This window comes from Danio rerio, chromosome 12 (assembly GCF_052040795.2).
Source record: "Danio rerio strain M-AB ecotype USA chromosome 12, GRCz13ab, whole genome shotgun sequence".
Taxonomy (NCBI): Eukaryota; Metazoa; Chordata; class Actinopteri; order Cypriniformes; family Danionidae; genus Danio; species Danio rerio.
Genome location: NC_141032.1, coordinates 22,800,186 through 22,820,015, shown reverse-complemented (window position 1 = coordinate 22,820,015; position 19,830 = coordinate 22,800,186). Strand labels below are relative to the sequence as shown.

The 19,830-nt window shown below is 34.2% G+C and overlaps 1 protein-coding gene and 1 long non-coding RNA gene across 3 annotated transcripts; one reads left to right on the top strand and one right to left on the bottom strand.

The window, feature by feature from the left end:
• Window positions 1-1,183: 1,183 nt before the first annotated feature.
• On the bottom strand, window positions 1,184-14,653 carry gna13a (guanine nucleotide binding protein (G protein), alpha 13a). Of its 2 annotated transcripts, none has more exon segments than NM_001012243.4 (4): window positions 1,184-2,950; window positions 11,274-11,324; window positions 12,275-12,501; window positions 14,332-14,653. In NM_001012243.4, coding segments are annotated over 4 exon segments (1,131 nt in total). In that variant the 5' UTR covers window positions 14,612-14,653; the 3' UTR covers window positions 1,184-2,377.
• Window positions 8,730-11,120, top strand: LOC147841380 (uncharacterized). Its single transcript, XR_015504064.1, has 2 exons — window positions 8,730-10,554; window positions 10,773-11,120. It is a non-coding gene; the product is annotated as an uncharacterized LOC147841380 (long non-coding RNA).
• Window positions 14,654-19,830: the final 5,177 nt, after the last annotated feature.

The window sequence follows — 19,830 nt, the reverse complement described above, 5'->3', positions numbered from 1 at the left end:
TGCCATGTTTTTCAAACTTAAAGTACCAGACCATGTGATGACTTTTGATAAATGCTGCAAAAATAAAAAATTGTATGTGTATTCAAGAATTTTTAAAAGAGAAGCACATTCGATGATATATATTTGCAATATTCAACACCTAGGAACAAATGACAACAAAATGTAAATGCATTTTATTTTTTCCCGTCACAAGTGGTAAGATGTTTTTTTTTAGATATTCTTAGCCTAAGAATTTTCTTTGTGACTTAAATTGTTTAATTACTACTTTACAAAATGTAAAAAGTGTTTAAACTGTGGAATTTTATAAGGACTTTTTAAATATTATTTAATTTGATAATTTGCCTCTGTAGTTTTTTTTTTTGTATAATATTATTTTTATTATTATTTTACTTGTTTAGTTATTGTATTTGATGTCATCCATTATTATGGTTAATATGTTTGTATTGTTAAAACACATAAAAAATTTAATTACATATATATATATATATATATATATATATATATATATATATATATATATATATATATATATTTATCAAAAATGTTATTATTTTATATATTTTTATTATTATTTATTTATGTTTTATTTATTGTTACTGCTCCTATGGAGTTTAATAATAAGTATTTGTGTTTACTGGGTCTATGATGGCAATACTCAATGACAGCACTGCCGTTGTAGGGGAAGGGAGGGATACGGGGATTTTAAAAGGAGGTAAAATATGTAAACTGATTGTATTGTAAAATGATTGAAGAATATATATATATATATATATATATATATATATATATATATATATATATATATATATATATATACACACACACACACACATATATATATACACACACACACACACATATATATATATATATATATATATGTATATGTGTGTGTGTGTGTATGTATATATATATATATATATATATATATATATAGACCACAGGTGTCAAAGCCAGTTCCTGGAGGGCCACAGCTCTGCAGTTTTGTTCCAACCCTGCTTCAACACACTTACCTGTAGATTTCAAACAAGCCCGCGAAGGTCTCAATCCGTCAGATCAAGATGTGTTTAATTAGGGTTGAAACTGGAGGGCTGCCCCCTCCAGAAACTGGCTTTGACACCTGTGATATGGACTCAATTTTATTCACCGAAAATATAATTCACCAGTACAAAAGTACACAAAGTTTCTGATAAAAAAATCAGATTTAATCAACAGAATTACACAAATGTGATCCAAAAAAAAGCTCAACAAAACACACTATACAAAAAGCATTTGATTATGGCCATGACAAAGATGCACAAAATTTTGAAAAAAAAAAAAAAAAAAACATTTACAGATTTCATAAACAAAGACCTTATGTAAGGCAATCATTTAATATCAATTTACTACCAACAACAGTCAGATTACAGTGCTTGCTGTCATTAGGATTACATTAAGACATCAACACATTTCAATTTGGCTTGCATCAAATCAGCTATCAGCTGATCTGCAGACATTTAAGGCAAAGGTGACTTTATTGGGCCAAAATTATAAAATAAAAACATAACGTCTGTATTAAACCAATACACAAAACCACCTGGACTGCTTTAACAGCCATTTAAAAAACCCTGAGCTAAAGCTGTCCACTATAACCTACACAGGAGACACAAGGCCACTTTCTCATTTGAAAAAGTAATGTCATAAACAAACTAAACATTTCAGGGCTTTCAGAACACAACTATACAATATTAGGTTAGTGTGTAAAATACAAATGTCAGGACAAATGAAATTTAATATACAGAAACGAATTCTGTACAAGCTTAAATGGCAAATATACTTTCCCTTTACGAATGAACGACAAAGAAGTACTTTATATTACAAAAGGACCTTAATTGCACAGTTTTATTGTCATGATCTTATGGGAAGACAAAGGCAGTGAAATTATGTTCTCCTATCAACGATAAAAGGGCCTTTAACCAGACCAATCAAGCCAGACCACCCCCCCCAAAAAAAAAAAAAAAAAAACTGCTCACCTTGTTTTTAAACCAAATATATCAAGCCCTGAGTTCATGATTAACATTTGAAAAGGGTTGTAGGCGTGTTAAACGGTTCTGAACTAAAATATGTGTTCACAAACATACAGTAAATGATCAGTTACAGCATTTAGGTGAATAAATGAGGACCGTTTTCTTGGCGTGTTTAATATGGCTACAAGCAGCTTAAAAAAATTTCTCTTATATCAAATCCTTTGCATTATATGATTGTAATATTATGCAAAAACAACAACAACAAATTTATCCTATCTGTTTCTTCTTCGACCACAATATGTATTGAACCACTTGTACTTTGTATTAAATAAAGTAAAAACCTAATTAAAATGGAAAGTTCTTGAAGGCTTTCATTGTAACATAAGCTGTTTAAGGTTGTCGTGCAAGATGGTGTCTTTGACGTCGCGGAAGACGAGTCGAATGTTCTCCGTGTTAATGGCGGTGGTGAAGTGATGGTACAAAGGCTTCTGCTGCTGTTCCCGGCGTTTGTTTCGGAAGCACTCCACCAGGAACTTCTGCACGTCCTGCAGGTTGTGAGGTTCCCCTGTGAACTCGGAGAAGTAGTCCTTGATGTTCACAGTTTTAACTTTGTCTTCCAGCAAGTCTGTCTTATTGAGGAAGAGAATAATGGAGACGTTGGCGAAGACGCGGTTGTTGACGATTGTCTCGAAGATATTGAGCGACTCCGTGAGCCTGTTGGTTTGACGGTCTTCCATTAGCACCTGATCGTACTCGCTGGATGACACTAGGAAGAGGATGGAGGTCACAGAGTCGAAGCACTCGAACCATCGCTTGCGCTCTGACCTCTGTCCGCCCACATCCACCATCTTAAAAGGCACATTCTTGATCTCAAATTCGTACTCGTGGATACCTTTGGTGGGTTTTCGAGCCAGAAGTATATCCTTTTGGCTGGGCAAGTAGTCCTGAAGATTGAATGGAAACAAACATCAGACAGCAATAACACAAGAAAACCCTAAAACCTTTATGAAAAATCAGTGCTAAGCTACACATTTCTACATGCATCTCAATAATTCTTCACTAAGTGCATTTTTGTGCTGGTTATTCAGTTGATAAGGACTTATTACAGATAAATAAATATAACCCATCTGCCAGTATGTGGCAAGCCCTGCCGTAATGAGCGATTTAATGAATGAAAGAATGAATGAATAAATCAATCAATCAAATCAAACAAACAAAGGGCCCTATCAGGCACAAGACGTGTTTGATGTGATTTGTTGCTGTTTTCAGACAAGCACAACAGTAATTTTCATATTTTGCGTCATGTTGTTTAAATAGCAAATCCATTTGCGCCACTTTGTGGACTCTTGGGTGTGCTGGTCTAACAAAGTAGGTGTGTTAAAGTGCATTGTTGGTGCATTGCTATTTTGTGGGACTGAAATAGACTGTGCCATTGACCAACTAAAAGCTGGTCTAAAGTGCAATGAGCATGCATTAGTTACGCGCGTATGCAGGTCTAAACACTTAATACACACAGGATTAGACTTGTCCATCTATTGGGTTTTGGAGATGTATGCATCACCATATGAGGAATGAAAATAGGATGTGTGTTTGGATATAACCCTTTATTCTAACTTTTTAACCACACTTCATTATTATTGTTCACGTATTTGTTTGCTGGAATTTTTTTTTTTTACTTTATTATTTTTTAGACATTAAAACACAACAACTTACAACTTTGGTCCAACAAACATTCACACTACATTTGACAATAAAGCATGAAATATACAAACAATCGATACATTAATCCATACATCAAGTATAGTGAAACTAGATTAATACAATACATTTTTTTTTAATAAAATAAATAAATAAAATAATAAAATAAAATTAAAACTACAAAAAGGGAAACAAATAATAAATACGAAAATAAAAGAATAATAATAATAAATAAAATAATAATAATCTTCTGTTTTAAACTAAATTGGTCTAATCTTCTTCAATTTAACCATTTCTTGCAGAATTTATGTCTTTAAAAGTAAGCCATGAAAGGTTACCAAAATTTTATAGAATTTGCTTCTTTCTTTTTTAGGGAGTATCTGATTTTCTCCAGTTCTAAATATTTAATTACATCCCTCATAAGGTTTATACAAGCGGCTTTCTGTTTTCAGTTTAATAATATTAACCTTTGCGCTAGTAGACAGACAAATAGAACTATATTATGTATAGTACTGTTTTTAGCTATCTCAAAATCAGTAATGCCTAGAACTGCTATACAGGGATTTGGATCTATCGGCTTTTGACCTATTTTTGATAATGTTAGAAAAATATTTGCTAGAAATTAGTTTTAAAACAAACCTTTGCACTTAACAAATGAAATTTATTAAGTAGGCTAATTGATGTCTACAGTGGAGTGCGTACAAAACTGTTGCCTTATCCATAAAAAGAAAAGGAGTAATGTAAAGTAATTGTTCTTCATTCTCGCGCTGCATATGGTTTACCCGTTTTCTCGCTAGTAAAGCATTCAGGTTTTTTACTTACAAATTCCGCCATGTAAATAGCAAATGTGCCACGAGGCAATGCAAGCGACTTTTAAAGGGAACGGAAGATGAGACTATAATTGGTTTAATGCATGCTTTGCTCAAAACCCACCCATAACTCATTAAAAGGAATAAGCAAAACCCTGTTAGACAATGTGCCGGGGCACAGAGCCTATTTTACAACCTTAAGATTGCAAACTGGATTCGGACATGTCCTTAATGCTTCTGCGCCATGTGCTTTAGACTTTGCACCTAGATCAGTAAAATAGAGCCCAAATTGTTTAAAAAGGTTGAATCGTTTAGAAACAAATCAAGTGACAATGAATCATTGGTTCAACTAATTCCTTGTGTTCAGATGCTGATATTTGAAAAAACGGCTTTTGATTGTGTGAAATTACTTGCTTGATTACTTTGCTTATAAAAGTAAATATACATTTCATAATTAGAAGTTGAATTATAGATACTATAAATGATAATCTAATAAGCTTCCTGATTGTGCTTTTGGACCTTTTTCATTTAAAGCTGTACATTTACTTTATTTACAAAATTTAAATGTTGCATAAACTATAAAAATATAACATAAAAATATAACATAAGGGAGCTAGATGACATGGGCAAAAACGATCTCTGTTTTTGAGGTGGCCTGATGTTTGGGTAGACTATCACATTTCAAAATCATTTTTAGGAGACACTTCTGCTCAGGTGTTTGCAGGTTTATTAAAAATATTTGAAATGGTGTGAGATTTGATTGGTCCACTAGATAGTCGAATTATCCTAGACATAAATCCTCTGTTGTGGCAAATTGACATGACTTTGATGCTCATTATGCCAAGTTCACACGGCAGAATTTTTTAAGTCATCAGATTGTCATTGTTTTCACACTGCATGGCAATCTTATGATTCATGATATGTCAAATTACGCATATTCAAAACATCAATTATGATATCATAGACAATACATATGGTACACTCTTTATAAACAGTTGTTGACAATGGCAACAATAAATGTCATTCAATGACATAAAAAAACATGAACTGCTGGTATAACAACAACCCTGTGCTCTAGATCAGTGGTTCTTAACTGGTTTGGCCTTGGGACCTTCAGTATTCCATTGTCAAAAAGCCACGACCCATTTTTTTAGAGTATAAAAATAAGTTACAAGTTGGACAATTATTGTGCCCTATATTAATAATGAAGTGATATACAGTGTGTGCCTCTGCATTTGTATGTGCACTATGAGCAGAGCATAACAGCTGGCAGGTCATGAAAGTTTATTTTTCAAATAGTGGGAGACATTTCATTTAGTTAAAAAAAAAAAAAAAGAAGTGTTATGATTTTTACTTTTATTTGTTATAAAATAAACATGATTTTTATGTCTGACAAAGTACTTCACTCTCTTTATAGACATAAATATACATTTTTACCATGCAAGCCGACTCAGTCAGATTTTTTTATGATGGTACATACAATACTTCTCCATGTTTTATTATTAAAATGTAAAAATATTATTTGCTGTACGGGGTCACAAAAATTATGCTATACTGTCGCAAAAATTCTTAGCTGCATCTCATCTAGACTTCACCCTCTCCTGAGGATACTGGCGTCAATATAGCATACATTTTGTGGCACTGTACAAAAAATAATATTTTTACAGTACCGTGAAGGTTGGGTTTAGGGTTGAATTAGGGTTAGTTGCTAATAAAAAACAATTAATGCGTAATTTACTAAATAATATAAATACTTCTTGTTAACTTTTGATCACCGATGTATCTATTATAGCAACAACCGCAGGAGAATTTAGAGTTTGCCAACTGCTTGTCTTGGAGAGAAATAGAGAAAATATTCTAGTAACAAAAACAATGTATATTTTCCATGAATAAAGCATGTCCAGTTATAAAGAAAAATAACTATTATTGCAGTCACATGCATTTTACAAACCTTAAATAGTATGTTTTGCTTGTATTTATGTGATATATATATATATATATATATATATATATATATATATATATATATATATATATATATATATATATATATATATCACATAAATACAAGCAAAACATACTATTTAAGGTTTGTAAAATGCATGTGACTGCAATAATAGTTATTTTTCTTTATAACTGGACATGCTTTATATATATATATATATATATATATATATATATATATATATATATATATATAAGGGGTGTAACGATACGCAAAAGGCACGGTTCGGTTCGGTTCATGGTTTTGGAGCCACGGTTCGGTTCGGTACGGTTCGGTTTCTGTTTGCTGTGGGGTTAGGGTTGATGTCATGTTAACAGCAATGCTAAGGGACAATTCACTTAATAACAAGAACATCTTACCTTTTTCTTTATTAACTTTGTCATCGCATTTTTAGTACAGTCAGGATACCCGAGTAAACAACTAGAATTAAATAAATACCTCCAATATAGACTAGTCAGAAAAAAACTATTCTCTTTAGTGCAGCCATCTTAACTAAGTAAACTAAAATTAAATAAATAACTGCAGTGTAGACTAGTGAAAGATCTTCTTCAAAAACACCATAATATCCACATTCTCCGATGAGAGGCTTGATCTCTGTGCTGACACAGACGCTCATTTTTGATTATCTATGGTTTCAGTTAGATAGATAGGTTTCCGTTTAAATTAATGAAAAATATACATATAATGTGTTTGTAAAGTGTTTTTTCATGACATATTCACCAGTAAAATACATTGCGGTTGTGTCTGAAACTAATGTTAGGGTTGTAGCCGGCTGTATGTTTGCCTCATGATCTCTCTCTCTCTCTCCCGCTCCCTCTATGCTGGTCATTTATGTAGGTCCGCCTTCACGACAGCTGATGCTTGTCATTTCTGTAGGTCCGCCTTTTTGACAGCTGATTGGTCAGGAGACCGATCTATCATCATTTGGCGACGCAGCGCGGGAATGTAAAAAGCATGTCAGGAAGAGCGGGAGAGAGAGCGCTTTTTCCTTTGATCTCGTTTTTCGTGTATTTTTCTGACATGATTATGATTTTCGTTGTTTTTGCTTAACTTTCGTTTGGGTAAAATTATTTTGCATTACTTTTGCCCACTTTAAGAAATTTTGTGAGGTTTGTACATTTTTATTTCAATTGATTTGTATATTATTTTTTAGCTCCGCGACTTCCCGACAATAGCTGTATCTCCTCAAGTTCAGTCTTAGTGTAAGGTGGATAGGGAAAATGTCATACGATTTCCATTTTGCAAACACGTAGAAAATGTATTGTTAAAGACATCAGGTAAGAGTTGAAGGTCATCTTTGTTTATTTTATTCAGTATAAGGAAGAATGCGGCGCACGGCGCTGAAGACCTTTTTTTTCTTTTCATCAGTTTTAGCGAGGTAAGAGGGGTTATTCATGAGTTAGAATTGTTTTATTATATTTATTTCTTTTGTTTGTCTTCACTATCACCCCCTTGCTCGAGTTTAACTACTTTTTGTTTGATACTTTTGTTTGAATTTGTTACTATATTATTTTTATTAGTGTAAATATTTCTCTTTTTTTGTATATTTGGGCATTATTCTGGTTTTACTTTTGTACATTAAATCACTTTTGTTGGCAGTTCTGTTGCTTACACCCTCACATTGTGAAATTACCACACTTTTTAAATGTTTTTCCTTACAAGTAAGTTTCGTGAAACAGTTGAGACAGACAGGCGTGCGATTTGTCTACGACACGAACTCTATTCCTGTACTCAACTGGAAAACCAAAATGTTTCCACACAGATGACTTAAATGTGTCTTGGGGATCTGCAATCTCAGTACTATGTGAAACAGCCATCCTGCGTCCAGTAGTAACGAGTGTGATGTTTACTCAAGTCACATGACATAACATGTACTAAAATACTAACTTTAGAATATAATATTTAGAACAAATTCTCATCATTACTAAAACAATTTAATCAAATATGATAATAAAGATGTGTTTAAATTGGTTCAATTAGTTAGAGACAAGTGACGTCAACCTCAACAATGGGCAGCAGGGGGCGTGATCGTACCGCGGTACGCCACCAGAGTTTCGCGATACGTATCGTGGTCGGTGTATCGCGATATTTCGGTTCGGTTTTAATATCGTTACACCCCTAATATATATATATATATATATATATATATATATATATATATATATATATATATATATATATATATATATATATATATATGTGTGTGTGTGTGTGTGTGTGTGTGTAAATGTTATTAACCAGTTGAGCTCTGGGGCTATTTGGGGTAATTCCACCTGAAATTGGCCTTCTGATTTAAAAAGCTTACCATACCCACATGCAGGGGTGTAAATACAAAAATACAAAAGTGTGGTATAATTTGAAAGGAAACCCTTTGAAATTTCATAAAATACAGTTGAAATTGTAAACAATTGTTGTATATATTGTATGTGTTATAATAAACATACAAAAAGGCGCTTTTTTATATAAACTGAAGTTTGGAGGTTGTGTAACTCAGGCCTTGAGTGTTCCAGCACCCTGGAAACAATTTTATTTCTTTCCAGCAGGTGTCAGTAAACACAGGAAAAATTATTTTTTTTCTACATAATAATTTATGTGAGTTATTCTATTCCAACTGCAAGGAGGAAAAATGCCTTTTTTTATTTCCGCTTACCTATTTTTGAAGTCTCCCCATACCCTCATACAGTACAATAAATGTAATATCTCAATGTCATTTTACAGAAAACCCTATGAAATTACAAAAAGAACTGCTGAAAGTGATTAATATTATTATTTATGTTGTCTGTCCTATGATGAACCACCTCAACACAAACCGCTTTTATTTATTTTTTTGTTCTTAAGCCTGATTTAGAAAGTTTATAACTCAGGCCCTGTATGCTCCATTAAACTGCAGATTGTTTTGATTGTAACCAGAATTTGTCAGGAGACACTGGAAAAAAAGAATTTTGTTTTTATCATGTAGTATGCAATAATTATGTTAGTTCAACCGAAGGGTGGGAAATCACAATTTTTTAGCTCTGTTTTGGACAACCCTCGTTTGTCATGCAATATCTCAGTCACTAATTGGCTGATCAAGGCTCGCGATACATTAGCGTAAAGCCGAGAATCTCACCTTTCCAATAATAGGTCGATAGGATAGGTCGAAGCTATTACATTTTCCCGAATTTTGGAATATCATGACCCACTTACAAGACACAGCAGGGGATTACTGATGCACACATCCTCAGAAAACGCTGAAAATTGACTTATTTTGCAGAGGACAACCTAAGGTAAAAGATGATGTAGCTTGTTTGGCTATCTGTGCTATCTCCGGCAGCTCACGGAACAAATAATCAATAATTTCCCTTGTATGTTTACAAAAAACAAGTTTATACTTTATGATTCATTCGAAGACTGTTGGATATGTGATTGTAAATAAATAAAAATAACGATGGATCCTTATTATTGGGAATGAGAGCTTTAATTTGATGTATTACTTGCCAATGTGTCTGATATTAGCGATGTGAAAAATATGCAAACTGAACAATGTACAAAATCGGTGGGGTTGAGATATTATAAATAGAGTGTAAATTAAGTGTAAATAACTTTGTTACAGTCCAACAAATATCAAAGTGATGTGTATTAGTTAAAAATAGACATTCTAAGCTTTCACCCAGTAGGTCATATGGTGTTATTGATGCAGACAGACCTCTTAAATCTATAGTTATTCTCCCGATGACATCATTTTGTCCCTGGTACCAGGCAGGCAGAGTTAAACTGGTTAAAAATGTATATATGTGGAAATGTTTGAAACCTAAAATAAAAGTTTTTTTTTTTTTTTTGAAAGTACGGATAAATTGTGATTCAGGGACTAGCCTAGACTGATCAAACTGGTGTGATCGTATGTGTGAAATGGTTAAAATAAACGCAATTACATTAAATTAAGACTTGAGGAGTAAGCACACTGCGAGGTAACAAAAAGTCAGAGACAAAGATGCAGGCTGGAGCCTTACATTTCTGCGATGGAAGAAGAAAGAGATAAGTGTAGATTATGTTGTGGGTGAAAAACTCGTCAGCTGCAAGAAACACGATATCAAATTAACAAAAATCTTTTTTTTAACATCCTACTGTTCTAAGAAAAAGTATCATGTTATTATTATGTTATATAAAAAGTTGTATGTTATTAAACATTTTTTAAATATTCAAGATCTGTCTTTTGCTTTGATATAAATTGTTTCATTTGGTACTGATTTAGGCTTTATTACAATAACTCAATAGACAGTGAATTTACTTAACTAATAACACTAAAGTGCAGAAGTAGCAAACAATACTTTAAACAATCAATGATCTGTATATATGGCATGCTTAGCCTTAGGGTCTGGAAGTTCTCAAACGATAATATTGTGCAACATTATTATGTTTCATGTGTTTTTTTAAGTAAATAAAGGTTTCGGTTAAATAGTTGCGTTTTTAAAATTAAAGATTCAGCCAGGCAAGTAAAAGTAACGCAAAAGCAGCTCAAAAAATAACACAACACATTATCATATATTTCCTTTTCTGAAATGGCGTTTAGGAGAATACGTGTTTCTTAGAAGAGACAACAGCTTTCACACACGTCTTTCAAAATTAAAGCCGTGCATCATAAACGCAGTTTGTGACAAACTCAAACCGCTTCAGCGACCCACTTTTGGGTTGTTGTGACCTACCAGTTGAGAAACACTGCTCTAGATACTAGAGATATCAGATAAAATAACATTTACAGATTAAACAAAATTTTACCAATTGTCCAAGTTTATCCACATTGTCCAAGAAATATTTCACAGATTCCCCCTAAAGAAAAAAAAAACAAATAATTACATTGTAGTGCAGAAGATACAGTTTTACATTGTTCTTTAGATGTGCCCAAATTTTCCAATAGAATTTTGCTACACTATACAATCTAGACCAGAAGGTAAAAAAATGAAATAAAATAATAATAAATATAAAAATAAGATCACACAAGAAAAACTTTATTATAATAAACTAACTTTCTAGGTCACTCTGGTCTTTGTTCCTAGCAGAGTCTACCCAACACAACATCAGGAAAATGAGACAGTGCAGCGTGGTCGCCTATAGGTTTGCTTCATGAAGTATTCAAATCAGTCTTAAAACAAAAGTGACTTAGTCATATGCTTCAATGTACCACAATTGAATGTTTATCACTGAATAAATAAGGATAAATGCATTAATCACAACATGTACAAAAACTTGAGATATTTTTCTTGGAAAATTTGAGCTAAATCCTAATCTCAGTCACAAGGGCTCTACCCCTGAACATGAATGATCCTATCTTCATAACCGACATGCAAACTAAACACATGCGCAGACAGAACACACTCACTGTAATGACTGTACTTGTGTTCAACTTGTATACCAGCACAACCCTGAATGGATTCAGCCATTATCTTTGCTATAGTGACAGAATTAGTGCAATATCCAACATGGCCAATTCATGAAAAATACAAGCATGCATTACACTATAATGTTTGAAGCTTGATAGGAGTAATTATACAAGTACTCAGAGCTAATCATGCTTTATAACAGCGAGCCGTTTAACAACAGATCAAAATTCCTTCAAGATCACGGCCCCCCCAATTACACAAGTCCTATGAACAAGATTAGGTGGATTTTAAATACACAGTTTCACTTCAGTGACCTAAAAGCAAACGATAAAATGCACATTCATTTACTTGGTCTAATAATCAATACAATGTAATAACGAGCGTAATAATCATATTTACCAGCTGAAACTCTCTTCGTCTGTCATATGCATTCTGAATACCGCTGTCTTGCCATAAGGCACGGATGGCAGGAAGGAAGTTTAAAAAGACTTTCGTTTCCATCATGCCTTTGGCCATCAGGGATGAGCGAGTGTCAAAGGCCATCACTGTCTCTCCATGAGCCTGATTCTCAGGGTTTCCCCAAGGGATGTGCAGTTTCTCCCGGGCATCCACCAGCACCCGGACACCTAAACAGACCACGGAATAATACTAATAAGACACATGGTGCAGGTTACTAAAACAGGATTTTTATGAAAAATGTTAATAAAAGTTAAAGAATACTTTGAAGGGAACACAACACGTCAGCATGTTGTTTAAATGTAAATTCAAAGGGAGCACACAATGTGTTAGCAACACTTTAAAGATTGAAAGTACAACTTTAGATTTTACTGATATCTATTATTTTTAACTAATAAAAATTTTTACTTCTGTTTTAAAACACTAAAACATGAAACAGTGCTTGCTGTATCTATGATCATAGTGCAAAGTAACAGCTTGTCAGTATTTTTGTCTTTTTCCCACAATGTAAATGTTTAAAGATTCCAAAATCAAGAAATGTAAAGCAATACTGCATGAGACAATTTTTGCTTTCTACTTGAAAGATTCATCTACAGCCTTAAATTGTGGAAGAGACAAGGCAACTTATAATCACATACATTAAAAATGAATATCTCTCCTTTAACTGATCTATATAAAGAAACCATGTGCAAACAGGTTTACATCTGTTCACTAATGTTGTTTGACTCCAACCCTATGTAAAAGACCACTATAAACATGTCAGATTATTTGTTTTATCCTGTAGGTATTAGTTTATTTAGAATTTTTTTTTACAATTGATATTGTCTAACTGCAAACGTACTGTACTGTTATTTACTGTAAAGTTTTTTTTTTCGTGTGATGTAATTGAATTTTTATTTGAATTTAACTTGTATGTTAATTTAAAAATAAACATACAATAAAAATAAAATAAAAAAACAATAAAATAAAATAAAACAATTGTGAAAGAGCAAATTGAGAATCAAGGCTTCAATTCCAGCAGAAACACTGTATAAAAAGTACAACAGGCTGCTGACATCATGTGCTTTAAAAATCAATTCAATGGAGTTACTGTTATGATGGAATTAAATGCATTAAAAACTATACTGTCTTCATACAAACGGGGTAATCATATTTCCCTTTTCTAGGAGGTCAACAAGGCCACACAAGCTCTAGTATCATTTAGATTTGTGAAACAGTCAAGTAACTACTAATATGTATTCTAATTTAAGCATTTAAATTGAGAAGTTTGGCAATTTCCTGTCAATTTAAGATCATTTTAGTAGCTAGTAACATCAGAAAACAGTCACTGTACATATAACAAGGAGTTCAAATGAAGTTTTAAATAATTCTGACTGCATTCAGTGTCATGTAATCATTATTCTCGTACGTGGAACTGTATAATAATGATGTTTTTCATCCAACACTGTTGACTACTATCAAGGCAATGGCAAAACTGATTTTGTCAGAAAATGAAACCAAACAAAATTTCCCTCAATACTAAAGTTTTTTTTTTCCTTAGTTATGTTTCCTGCTTTGTAGTTATTTCAAGAATAAGTGGCATACTGAGATACACTTATCAGAATCTGTAATAAAACAATAATGCATAGAGATGACCAACCCAGACCAAAGTAGGCGCTGTAACGTTACTTTCTCTAACGTTAGTGGCGCCAAGCTAATGAACGTTTTCATATGAAATGTAAACTATTGACACAGATGTAAACGTATTTAAAAAGTCGTTTGACTTCCACTAGTCAAAATGTTGTATTCTGAAAAGTATAACTGATGTTCAACAAGCCCAAACGCCTAAAACCACTCGCCTTAGCGTCGTCTATGGGTTGGGTGAGTAATCGAAAGTTTACGTAAGTTACGTGAAAGAAATCGATAAACTTCCACCTGCCGCTGCAATAAGATTGAAATTACATTTTTACATTTTTAATAACGAAGATGTCTCATTTGACGTGAAGTTACTGGCGTTGTACCTTTGATAACATTGCTGTAGATTGTAGCCCGGAACTCTTCTTTGGCCCGCTGATCGAAGTCCTGCCCATGAATTATGCGCATTTGTTTGAGGAAAGTTGACTTGCCACTTTCGCCCGCTCCTAACAGCAAGATCTTCACTAGTTTCTTCACATAGGTCTTCTCTCGAGACAGGCTTTTGTCGATCTCCTTAGACTTTCTAATTTGATCAATTTCGCCGCTGGAGAGAAGACAATTGGGAATACAAACTATAGCAGTCCGGGAGGGCAGGAAATCCGCCATCTTTGTAGTAGCGACTTCATGGATACATCACTCGCACTGCACGCGCGGCGCGTTCACGTGTTCGTTACAAATGGGCGGATATCACGGGTGTGGTTTTAATGTTCGGAAATTATTAATACTTTGATGACTATTTATTGTCTCATGATTTATGTATAGAAGTTTTTCCTAATAATATGAAAATGAAAATTCAAATGCTCAAAAGATTAATGATAAATCAAACGTTCAAACTATAAATCAGATCCTCAAACCGACTCAGCAAATGGTGAATCAAATCCTTAAACCGACACATAAATAAACTTTTTTAAGAGCCTGCACGGCTATAGACCAAGTCCCTCCATGTGCCTGTTTGTCCTCATCTGAGCCAGTTGCTGGTGTCATCTCCAGTATAAATCGGTTTCTCAGGCGTGGACAGCCTCATGTCACAATTGTTAAAGTCTGACTGCAGCACTGAGGGATGTGATGGCAAAAACAAGTGAAGTCCTGCAGAACTGGCCCAACTTTATGGACATGAAGCAGAACATGGGGTTTTGTCTGAAATACATGAGTACTTGAATAAGTTTGAATAAACTTATTCAACTAAGTTGAAGTTTAGTTTCATATCTGGTTGACTTGTTTGTATTCATTTATATTTATCAAGGTTACTATTATTCATTATTTTACATAAAAATATATTGTACATAATTTCATATTTTGACTGAATATTAAGATGTACTCACCATGGCTACATTTATCTAGTGACTATTCATGGATGCATTATATATATATATATATATATATATATATATATATATATATATATATATATATATATATATATATATATATATATATATATATATATATATATACACACACACACATATATATATGGGTGTGAACAGCATTTCTTATTTTTGTAAGTGTTGGGTTGGGCTTTGCAGTCTAGGGTAAATACTTACATTTTTCGAGTGTAAAATTTCTCCAAAGAAAGATCTTCAAGCAGTTCTCCGACATCTTTGTGCAGATGCACCAATGTGCCAACATTGGTAAGACTGATTAAAACTATTAGGTAGGGTTATCAAGATACTGATGCAATTAGGTGTCATTGCTTCTATCCTTGTTATTTTATTTGTATTATTATGGGATTATTATTACAATTATTTTTAATCATTATAATGCAGAAATAGTTTCATGCAGGTTTAGGGAAATATTGATGTCTCTTAAACAATTAACAAAAACAGCAAAAAGAGAACAAATATAATGGATTTTTCTTTGATATAAGAATATTTGATTATATTATCAAACAAGACAGGAAAACAAGATTTAAGCATGCTCTACTTGTGGATGAAAGATGTTACAAAGTGCCTTTGCTCCTTGTTCACAATATTGAGAGTCTTGCATTTTAGTTGAATGTTGTCAGTTCTTGTTTAAGAATGCTGTGGATTGCATTATTACCCCAGTGACCTCCAGCTTGTTTTTGAGTGCCCTTGGATCATTAGCAAAGACTTTTTGTTTGATGCAATCTCTTTTATGTGTGCTTATGTAAAAATCTATTTAAGTTCAAACTCTCTATATATAGGAACTAACAACTATAACCCTGAAGTGAAACATGGCTGATAGTGACATCCAATGCAGATTTCAATAAAATTAACAACTGAAGGATGGAGGATGCTGTAATCCAAGCTATATTTTTTGTGAGTATCATGATAAAGGAGAAGAAATGCGTATCCGACAGAAAGTATGTTTGTGAGACTTAGGCTGCATTTACACTGCATGATTCAAGTGACTTTAAGATTTTTTGTCCCATGTGGTACAGATCGGATATGGCCCATGTACGTATAAGGAGGAAAAAAAATCACATTGATTCCGATTTACTCAAATCAAATTCAGGAAAAAATGTATCCAATATGAATCGGATCTGGGGCGAAGCAGTGGCACAGTAGGTAGTGCTGCCTCCTCACAGCAAGATGGTCGCTGGGTCACTGGTTCGAGCCTTGACACAGTTGGCGTTTCTGTGTGGAGTTTGCATGTTCTCCCTGTGTTCGCGTGGGTTTCCACCAGGTGCTCCGATTTTCCCCACAAGTCCAAAGACATGCGGTACAGGTGAATTGGGTTGGCTAAATTGTCCGTAGTGAGTGTGTGTGTGAATGTGTGTTTGAATGTTTCCCAGAGATGGGTTGCAGCTAGAAAGGCATCCACTGTGTAAAAACTTGCTGGATAAGTTGGCGGTTCATTCCGCTGTGGTGACCCCGGATTAATAAAGGGACTAAGCCGACAAGAAAATGAATGAATGAATCGGATCTGGGTCCTCTCATTTGCAGTGCAAGCAGGAAGATTGGATTTTCACCTGTTAATGCAAGTCACACGTCGATAAAAAACATGTCGAATGACGTCAAGTCTCGCTTTCATTTCATAAGAGACTTCAGCTTTCATTTCATAACAGACTTCAGCACAGTCCCAAACCTTAAATCTCATACACGAGGACTAAAAGCTTTTATATAGTCATATTATATTAGCATGTCACTTGCATGTTTCTAGTAAAATAGCATGCATGCCGTTATGAATTTAGTATGAATGCTTGCTAGTATAATTAGTATGTTTGTTAGTATGTTTCTATGAATCAGTATGTCGTTAGTAATAGTTGTTAGTATGTCCAATGTAAAGTCAATGGCAGTTTTTTACAATAGAAGTCTTTGGGACAGTTGCTAGGATGCCATAAGTGGTAAGGAGTGGTTAGTAAGTTGAAAGGTCATCAGTGATTGGCAGATTGGTAGTCTGAGTTAAATGAGCATAACCTTAAGTCTGTATGACAGTCTGTCGGAAAGTTGTGATTTTCTCAATCCACCACCCAGCTAGCAATGACATGTGGGGCCCAGATGAGGGCTTCATTGGTGTCAAATGTGGGCCCCATCATGGGCTTGCACCTGGGATTCACATTGGGGCCAGCCGTGGAAGCCCAGACGTACTAAAAATGGGACCTGTAGGGTAAGGGTACTGGATGGGTCCTTACTGGGCAATTCATGCCAAACCCATTTTGGCCCCACCTGCCCAAAGGGGTTTAAAGACAGTTTGCACCCGTTGATGCCCAGATGGGTTTTAAGTGGGATCTGTAAGGGTCTTACAGTATATGGGTCTTAACCGGGCAATTGATGAAAGACCCATTTGGGCCCCACCTGCTTAAAGGGTTTAAATTGGGCTTGCACCCAGGATCAGCACGGGGGCCAGCAATGGATGCCCAGATGGGTTTTAAGTGGGATCTGTAAGGGTCTTATGTGAATCTTAACCAGGCAATACATGTCAGACCCATTTGGGGCCCACCAGTCTGAAGGGGTTTAAAGTGGGTTTGCACCCGGGATCCACATGGGGGCCTGCCATGGATGCCCCGTAAGAGTTTTAAGTGGGATCTGTGAAAGTCTTATGTGGGTCTTAACCAGGCAATTGATGAAAGACCCATTTGGGCCCCACCTGCTTAAAGGGTTTAAATGGGCTTGCACCCAGGATCAGCACGGGGGCCAGCCATGGAAGCCCAGATGGGTTTTAAGTGGGATCTGTGAGTGTCTTATGTGGGTCTTAACTGGGTAATTAATGTCAGACCCATTTGGGCCCTACCTGCCTAAAGGGGTTTAAAGTGGGCTTGCACCAGGATTCAACCGTGGATGCCCATATGGGCTTGAAGTGGGCTCTGTAAGCATCTTATATAGGTCCTTACTGGGCAATCGCAATATTTGTGAAATAAAGTAAAGTAAACACTGTTGTTTATTGTGTACAGTATTTATTAATATATATATATATATATATATATATATATATATATATATATATATATATATATATATATATATATATATATATATATTAATTATTAATTAATTATTAATTATTAATTATTAATTATTATTAATATAATATATACATATATATCAAAATATATCGATGAAGATGTTCAAAAAGACGTTAATAACAATAACATCCGTCGTAACATATATGGCTTGTCTAGATTGTGTGTCCTAGATTGTGTGTGCCTAAAACGTGTGTGGTTCTGCGGGGCTGCAGCTGGATATTATTGGATTAAAGCCTTGTTTCGCCGGACACATGAGTGGTGAAGCGCCGTTACTCCCTAGAGGTCAGAATCTCCACTATCCATTAAACAAACGCATATTTGAGTTTGGAAGAACTACATTCTCGCATGAAAAACTGTTAAAACTTCATTTTCGTGACATATTAAACGCAATATTTATAATATTAGCTGGGCTTTCTCACCCGCCATTACTATTTGCTTGTTGGTGTAAAATGAATTCTGGGAGAAAAATATATTAATTCTCAAAGCACTTCAAACAAACTTTATTCTTATTGTTAAAGTCAGATATATGTAATAATTTTGCTGGTAAAGTCAATAAAAATACAATATTATTATATTGTAATCAATATCACGTTTGCTGTGGTTCAGTTCAGCAATCACACGACACTGAATAATGTAATGTAATGTTGTTTAAAATAATTAACCAAGTGACTTTAGTTGTAGGTTCTTATGTCACGCTATTCGTTAACAAATGGTATTGTTGTGCTTTTAACTCGACACTATCGGTGTAATAAGTGTCTGTGGAGGCGTAAAAAAGGGCACACAACAACCGAAATCCATTCCAAATGTTTACTTAAATAACACCTTCACAGTAGCGGGTAATGCTCTTGCCCAGAGCAGAACGGTTTATTGACAATCCACACTGGAACCTGTGAGCATACTACTGAACTAACATCACATACAACAGTTAACTAACTCCCACGTGATGACCAAACCGCAATGGGATTGGCTAATGCACGTAACGTAACGTAGCCGTAAGGTTAATAAAAGTCCTCTTTTCTGTTAACTATAAAACACTTCCAAAAATTAAAAATCATGTACAAGAGAAATTTTATGAAAGTCTACAAATATATACTGATGGATCAAAAGACCCAGTCACAGGAGTTTCAGGCATAGGTGTATACATCCCAAAATTAAAAATAGCAATTTCAAAAAGATTAACAGGTAAGTTATCAATTTATTCTATAGAAACAACTGCAATAATAATAGGTATAACATGGGTGGAAGAAATATGAGAAGTTAGTTATGTGTTCTGATTCAGCATCAGCATTATCATCTTTAATTACTCATAGATCAACCAGAGAAGATTCAATTTATGAAATATTCACAATTTTATATCGTATACAAAAGACAGTAGGGTTTTGCTGGATACCTGCGCATA